At 34.8% G+C, this 8747-nt stretch overlaps 1 protein-coding gene across 2 annotated transcripts in view; it reads left to right on the forward strand.

Moving 5' to 3' along the window:
- LOC149966732 (ATP-binding cassette sub-family C member 1-like) overlaps positions 1–6422 on the forward strand; it is a 38683-nt gene extending 32261 nt beyond the window's left edge. For both annotated transcript variants that reach the window (XM_090154065.1, XM_090154074.1), the window contains 2 exons: positions 4672–4866; positions 6234–6422. In XM_090154065.1, the coding sequence (XP_090010191.1) occupies positions 4672–4866; positions 6234–6351 (313 nt within the window). In that variant the 3' untranslated portion in view covers positions 6352–6422. The remainder of the gene's footprint in view (positions 1–4671; positions 4867–6233) is intronic.
- The last annotated feature ends 2325 nt before the right edge of the window (positions 6423–8747 follow it).

The following is an 8747-nucleotide window of genomic DNA, read 5'->3' on the forward strand; positions in this document are numbered from 1 at the left end:
GTAATATGATTATTATAACAAGTTTTTTTAACTACAGTTTACAATTTTTAAATACGTCGACAAACATTACATAATAAACAAGTTGGCAAGCCAAAATATACCTCTCCTCGGAAGAATTGTCCCTAGTGGTATTAATTTCTCGAGATAACCCTTAAAGATATATCTCCGCAATTTAGAGTTATTTGTTAAAAATATTAACCCATTTCTATCCCGCCCGGTATAAAATTTTAATTATAATTAAAATAATTGAGACGAAACGACCAATTTTAATTTTTCAGTACCTATAAACAGTGGCGCACCCAGGATTTTTTATGGAGGGGGCCCGGATTGATATGATGAACTAAGTTGTCGTCCATTTTTTTGAAAAAATCGACGAAAAATATGGACGAATGTTTTTCATTTCGTTTTGGGGAGAGGCAGGGGGGCGGCCTTTACCACGTTTTTGATTTCCTTGGGAACGGTGGAAGCATAATAATAATAATAATAATAATAATAATAATTGTTTATTAGTCGATGAATTCTGTTACAATAGTGGGGTTGGGCTAAGTCTTACTAGACTTTTAAGCCCACACTTTACTGGTATAAAAAATAAATAGATTTGTTACATATAAAAACAGTTAATGGTAAAGATAAAGCTAGGGTTATGAAAAGTTTGTTACATATTCTTTCGCAATTTTTTTTAAAGCTGTACATGTTTTTACATCATCTAACTGTAGAGAATTAAAAAAATTTATACCTTTGTGAAAAACAGAGTTTAGTCTACGGGTAGTTTTCGATTTTGTCACTAGTAGTACATTTTTTTGACGAAATTCATAGATTGTGCTGTTATTTTGTTTAAATTCATTGTGAATTTCGTTATTGACTGATTTATATATAAAAATTATAGAGTTGTAATTTATTATCTGGGTTATAGTTAGGATTCCAAGGGACTGGAATATTGGGCCCGTATGTTCATAGTAACTTTTTAGGTCTATGACTCTGACGATTCTTTTTGTAAGATTAATAGCCGATTTAAATTTCCTTGAGAGGTGTTACCCCAAATAAAAGTGCAAAAATTAAGATATGGATAGATCAGGGTATAGTACAAATTTCTCATAGTTTGTTTATTAAAGATTAATCGATTTCTAGAGATAGCGTAGATACTACTGGAAATTTTTTTAGCTATATAATCTACGTGTGTTGTCCACGTTAATCGGTCGTCAAACCAAAGGCCCAGGTATTTGTAATGGTCAACTCTCTCTAAGATGTGGTTCTCAAGTACGATTTTGATATTTGGGGGCACATATATTTCCTTATTCGACATAAACATATATACAGATTTTGATTTATTTAATACAAGGTCATTATCTTTAAGCCAATTGTTAATATCTTCCAACTTTCTATTTGTTTTTCTGACTGTTCGTATGATGTTGTCTTCGCTATCCAGTAGGAGTGAGTCATCCGCATATAGGGTTAATGAATCATCATTGAACAGCATTATTAGATCATTTATATATAGGTTAAAGAGTATTGGCGAGAGTATTGACCCTTGGGGAATTCCAAAATGAGAGGCTTTACTATTTGATAACATTCCATTAATCTTTGTTTGTAGCAATCTATTGTCCAAGTACGATTTAATCCAATCTGATGCTCGACCTCTTATTCACATTATGTTTAACTTTTTTAAGAGTCTATCGTGGCTTACATAGTCGAAAGCTTTTTTTAGGTCGAGAAAGACGGCTAAGACCACTTTAGAAGAGTCTAGTGACGTCAGGATCTTATTGTAGACGTGAGCTATAGCGTAGTCTACCCCACACTTTTCTCTAAAACCGTACTGCCTTTCGGCTATGAGATTGAATTTAGAGGCATATTTTATTAGTCGGATGTAAAAACATTTGTCATATACTTTTGCTAACACTGAAAGTAGAGCGATCGGTCTGTAGTTTTCCGGGTTATCGATATCACCTTTTTTGTGCACTGGAATTATTACAGTATTTTTTAAAATGTTAGGATAAGTGCCGGAGTTAAATGACAAGTTAATAAGATATACTAGTGGGGTAACAATATATTGAGCCACGCATTTTAGAATATTCGGCGTTATTTCGTCTTTTCCTGGGGCTGAGTCATTTTTAGGCTCGAAATTATACTGGATATTTCAGTTTCGTCAGTTTCAAATAGCATCATTGAGTTAGCACAGTTTTTTACTAAATCATAAGAGGCATCATTCGCCATATGAATATTAGTAGTTTTTGAATTAACAAAAAATTCATTGAAGGTATCAGGGGAGGTGGATATGGTATTCGGATATTTTTTTTTCTTACTTTTTCCCAAAATGTTATTTATAATCTGCCACGTTTCTTTTGGAGAGTGCGAGTCGACTAATAAATTTTTGTAGTAAGTAATTCTGGCGTTGCGAATTTTATTATTAAGGCTATTTCTATGGTTTTTATAATTCGTATTGTTTTGGTCCGTGGGCGAGCGAATTACTATTTTCCTCAGCCTATCTTTAAGTTTAATTTCCCTCTTTAGGTCATCTGTTATCCAAAAGTGCGAAGTTCTCTTATGTACTATTACGTAGGGAAAGCAGTTGTTATATATAGTTACTAATTTATCTAAAAAACTATTAAACGCCGCGTTAGGGTCATTTTGGGAGTATAAGAATTTCCAATCTATGTTTTTTACGCAGCAAGAGAATTTTTCAATATTTTTTGTAGCTTTATTCCTTATTTGGTATAGACAATTCCTGGGTTGAGGAATTTTAAACGTAATGTGGATAACCTTCGTGGTTGTCATCGACGGAGTCTTTCTTTTTAGGGCAAAACTCACGCGTGTGACCGATGTCATGGCAGAGACGACATTTGATGTCGGTTAAGATGAAAAACGTGTAGGGTACATCGTCGAGTTCTACAAAAATTATTTCAAGAAGACTCTCGCGAGCTTTGGTGGTTAGGAATTTGATCATTACTTGTCGTCGAAGACTTTGCAATCCAGGGAGTTCAGGATCAGTGTAGGATGCTCGCAGAGATTTGATGGGACCGACGACATCATCTCCCGTAGGTCAGAGTTCTCAAAATGGGAGGGTACGTCGGAGACAACCACCCGCGTTGGAGGAGTACCAATCCCGTGGCATTGCACCAGAGTGAGGTGATACCATTGGTCTTGAGATCGGTCACCCAGGTCTAATTTTTTTAAAACAGTTGAAAAGTACCTTGAATACGGCGTCCATTAGTTCTTTATTCGAAAATTTATAGATGGAAGAGTCGATCAGGATACCGTGAGCTAAGGTGTTTTTCTTGTTGGAAGAAGAGTCATTGGGTCGGGATCGAAATATGGTTTTCTTCGGTTGAATCGGGAGGTCGTGGTTCAGTTTAGTTTGGTGACGGTTGAGTTGGATTGTATGGCGACTAGTCGGGCATCACGGAGTTAGGCTAAGTAGCCATCGGCGAAATAAAGTTTCAAAAGGCGATAACCCTAAAAAGCCGAAAAATCGACTTTTCAGGCGAATGTACCGTTTCGCAAAACGGTCCTAAAACCAAAAATATGGGACCCTCATGAACCGGAAATAACCAAAAATTGGGCCTATACGGCACTTTTAACTCGAAAAATACTCTGAAAAACGTGAGCGTTAAAAAGCTACCACGTTCAGCTGTAGTGTCGAGTGATAATTGGTTTTACTGCAAGCTCGTATCCGAGAATGAGAGAGGGATATAACACGGAGACTGCGTTAGTGGTTGGCTCCGTCTACCATACGGCTACCACAGCCTGGTACGTTCAGAAGTAGTGTCGAATAAGAATCACTTCTCACGAAGGGAAACGAGCCGGCTAGACAAACTAACAAGCAGACGACCCGAGGTGATAATCACCGATTTTGTTCAAACTCGGATATAGTGTACACCTCCATGTACCTTAAAAAACCTTCAAGGGAAAAGTTGCGACGGGCTTTCGTTTTGCCGTGGCAACCGAAAACGTTTTTGACCACATGATTTGGGATTTTTCCATTGCAAATAACAAGGGAATCTGAAGTATTTTAAGGGTCCCCCCTGTGAAACCTTTTAAAAAATGAAACATTTTGAAAATTTCAAAAATGTTAAAAACAAATTTAATTTGATTTTAAAAATTAAATTTAATCTAGTTTAAATGCAATTTGGTCAATTGGGGGACCCTTAAATTCCTTCAGATTCCCATGTTATTTTCAATGGAAATAATTCCAAATCATGTTGTCAGAAACGTTTTCGGTTGCCATAGCAAAACGAAAGCCCGTCGCAACTTTTCCCTTGCAGGTTTTTCAAGTTACATGGAGGTGTACATTGTACCCGAGTTTGAACAAAATTGGTGATTATCACCTCGGGTCGTCTCCTTGTTAGTGTTGGAAATTTTGATCGCAATCGGCGTTTCGTTTGTTTATTTTAATCTCCCTGCTAATCCATTTTAAGATCTTTCAACTATTACATAATGGGTATGAATTAATGTTCATAAATGTTTCTATTTAGTTTGATACGTTACAGCGGGAGTGGAAGTATAATATGAGCTAGCCGATCTTGTTTAGATAAAACACAGTGCTAGTTTCTAATGGCTGGGGAACGATATCCAACTTACGTATCTTTTCAAAAATAATAAGGGGATATAATTAGTGTCACTGTGTATTTCGCAAAATGTTACTTTAATAATTTGAGTAAATGTATTCCTCTTTAGCGTCGGTCAGAGACAATTGGTCTGCCTGACCAGGGCGCTTCTGAGAAAGACGAAGATTTTGGTATTGGACGAAGCGACGGCTTCGTTAGACATGGAGACAGACAAGCTTATTCAAAAGACTATACGGAAGCAATTTAAATCTTGCACGGTGATCACCATCGCGCACAGAATAAACACCATCATGGATTACGACAGGTAATACACTTTATCGACGAGTATCGAAATCAGTTAAGAATATTATACTTCTATATACAAGGTACTTAAAAACATTGAGTTGGGAATATTAATCTAGAGGTCCAATCGAAACGTCGGATTTCAGTATTTCGCGAAACAAGTTTTTAAAAATAAGAATACTGTCGTCTGCTCCCATCGGCATCCCAAATGACGAGAAAACGTTATCATTCTACCCGTGGCGCCGTCTATCTCTCAATGATTCGTTCAAATTGTACGCGTTTTCAAGCAAAAAGATTTTTTTTCTTCAAAATAATGGATGGCGCCACGGGTCATATGATAACGTTTGCTCGTCATTTTAGAGCAGACGGCACATTCGTAATTTTCAAAAACTTGTTTCGCGGGGAGCAGATTTGATTGGATCTCGATTAATATTCCCAACTCAATGCTTAAAAAACGACATTTAACTTAAAATATTTTACTTTTTAATTTTTCGCCAAAATCCAAAACCACATGGCTTGAGTCACGTGGTTTTGGCTCTAAGAAATAAACATGTATAAAGTCTTTGATGAGTTCTGATACCAATAACGAATATCGCAGTCGTCTGTCACAAATAAACGACATGATATCAAACTTTTAAAAAGCATATGTCTCTAAGCTTTTTGCCAAAATCTATGATTTCCCTTTTTAGGCAACGATTTAATGTACAAAATTACTTAAATGTGAAAGCAAATACAAATTTCTTATTCAAAATACAATTACTTTTACTATGTTTGTTTCCTAAATTTTTGTATTGCTTGTTGCCTATACTAATCGAGAGTATCGTAATGGAAAAGGAACAAACAATTTAAGGAAAGGGTACGCATAGATAATTTAAATCCAAAGGTGTCATTCACTGATGATATTTTATCGATTCTTTAACTTAAACCAATTTGGCTTAGTAAATATATTTTAAGAAAAATGTCTTGCCACATTTAGTTTAAAGCTTTCCTTTCGAGTAATACAATTGCAACAAAAATGTGCTCTTTCCAAACATTTTGATATTTATTTTCTATTAAGTAGATTCTTCTGATAACCTTCAATAAATAATTTATAAAATAAGACAGTACAATTCAAATTTTAATAAATTAAGGAAATAGTTTTGAAATACGTTGAAGTTTCAAAACGGCTTTTGAATTTTAAAAATATGCACTTTGTGTGGAAACGTGTGACTCATTATAGCTAGTTTTAATGATAAGAAGTAAATGACCCATTTTTGAAAATTACTTTTAATACCTTTAGGAAGTGATAAGCATCTTTTTAAAGGGAAGTTTGACAAATTTACTTTTTAGAATACTCTGATTTTACATGATATTATGCGATTAATTAACTAATGAATTAATTATTTCAAGGGTATTGGTTCTGTCCCAAGGAAAAATCGCAGAATTCGGGAGACCTCAAGATCTTCAAAAAGAAAATACTTCGTTATTATCTGCACTCATGAAACACGCGGGTTTATTAAAGCAATAGCCGATTGACGTAGTTGGATTTGCGTCCGTTAAAGAAATCTTCGTAAAATTTTGACTCAACAATATCTATAATTGCAATAAATATCTTAAAACTAATAACCTGTCTGGATTATTTTTCTAATATTCTTAATTTCATTTAATATGACTGCTCACGGTAATAACGGATGCGGATGCAATTAATCACAAATATGTGAAATCAGGGATGAGAATTTTGACCTCAAACATTTAGGGTAACAGGTCAATTTTTAAAAGTCAGGTTTCATTACTACTTGAAAAATGGTCTTTTATTGATTAAAAATTTCAATGACATGGATTAGTTTATGTCGGTTAAAAAGAAGCTTTGCAATTTTGAAATTGTTTGTTTAACATATGTCCGCTCCGACTTTTCGGACATTTTCATTTCTTCAAATAGTTGATTAATATCGTTATCTGAGTCCAGCACGGTATTAATGAGAAATATTTCAATACACTCTAACTGAAAATGGTGAATAAAGAATTCGAAAACTGGTTCTTTGGTAACCTTTCTAGATTTATAGGGACTAAAAAAAAAGTTTTAAATGCAGCACTTATCTGAACAAAAGCTTATCATCGATAAATAAACCGCCATCCTTTTAAATTAATACGTAGCGATAAGTGACTGGACACTCTTCGAAAACTATCAGAAACGTATGAAAAAGTGTAGGTAATATGATTTTTAAAAATAAATTTTAAATATATATGCAGTTTTGAAAGAAGAATATATTGAGACTAACCGTTTTACGATAAGAGGAATATTAATGTTTATATGCTACCGTTGCCTGTTTCAAAGCGAAAGTGTTTTTTCTCGTACCAGGTATACGGATGGCGAGCGTAAATGTCATAAAAACAAACTTTCTCCACCTAGTTTCAAAAATATGTTTGCCCATTTTCTCAAATCCCGGAATATTTTACCTTTCCCCGGTCAATAAACAATTTTCGACCTGGTCCCTTACGCGGGACGAACACTCATTTCCAGGCCTAAATAAACAAACAACATAATATGCAAATTATTCGCATGCTCTAAGCTGGCCGAACTTAGATCTTCAACTGCTCGGTTGCGGGCTAGTGGAACTTGAAACTAAACAAGTTGTCGAGCCAAAATATACCTATCCTTGGAATAGTTTCTAATTTTCAGTCAAGCGTAACATGTATCCGTGGTTCTGTTGTAGAACGCGCACCTGTCGTGCTGGAGGGCTTGTGTTCGAAGCCCGCCAGGAACTAACGCAAATTGAATCAAATTTATACTATACCCAATGAAAAAAGAGGGCTCCTTTGGAAAAAGCTTTTCCCTTTATCCAAGAAACTGCGAACGCAGTGATACAACTTTGCCCCGAAAATGCGTACACGTTCGCAGCCCAGACTGACAGACCCACAGACAGACACGGTGATTGTGAAACCACTCCTAGGGGAAATTATCCCCTCGGAGAGGTAAAAAATAACAAGTGGTTAGTAACAAATGACCGTTGTTTCATTTTAAGACTGTAAATGTCGAAACATTTTCTAAACACAGGGCCTCTTAAAATTTTAATGTTTTTAATATTGAGGGAGCGATTTCATAGTCAAATGTTATTCTAAAAAAACATGAAAAGTATCATTTTAAAGGTAAAAAAATAGTGTAAAAATATAAACTTATCATTGGGAATCCACATTTAGAGTTAAAACTTTAACCTTGAAAAAGGGTAATTTTATCTTGTTGAAACAGATTATTTTTTCGAGTTCCCCACTTATGATTTAGTTAAAAACAAAATTTTTAATAGGTAAAAGTTTTAGTTTTCAAGAAGAAAAATTAAAACCACCACCATGTGGCCGTATAAAAGTAATTTTAATTTTATTTTTAATCAACGCATACATATTTAATTATTTTGCTAAATTCTTCAAGTAAGCTTCATTAACTTTTACCGTTTACCGGTAAAGGACATTGTATTTCGCATTATATATTTTCGATTGGAACCTAACAACGATCTTGTTTTAAAAATACGCAAAACAAATCTTAGATGTATTAGAAATGATCAACTGTCATGGAGTTGCAACACCCTTGAATCGTGGAACAGTACTTTCAAACGAAGTAAAGTCAAACATATTAACCAACAATCCATACAGAAAAGCCATTGGAAGTTTGTTGTACTTAGCTTGTGGTTCACCACCTGGATTGACTTTTGCAGTTATATATTTGAGCCAATATAACGACCGAGCTACGGACGAACACTCGAAAGCAGTCCAGCATGTCCTACGCTTTTTGAAGAAAACTATAGACACAAAGATAGTTTATACAAAGACTGGACTTAAGATGCAGATGTTGGAAGATGTAGATTGGGGCTTACCATTTTCTACCAAGTTCTCCAATGCTAATAGAGCAGACTCAAATCTACTTCTGAAGTA

The sequence above is a fragment of the Leiobunum rupestre genome, chromosome 1 (genome assembly GCF_980474605.1).
Source record: "Leiobunum rupestre chromosome 1, qqLeiRupe1.1.hap1, whole genome shotgun sequence".
In the NCBI taxonomy this organism is placed as follows: Eukaryota; Metazoa; Arthropoda; class Arachnida; order Opiliones; family Sclerosomatidae; genus Leiobunum; species Leiobunum rupestre.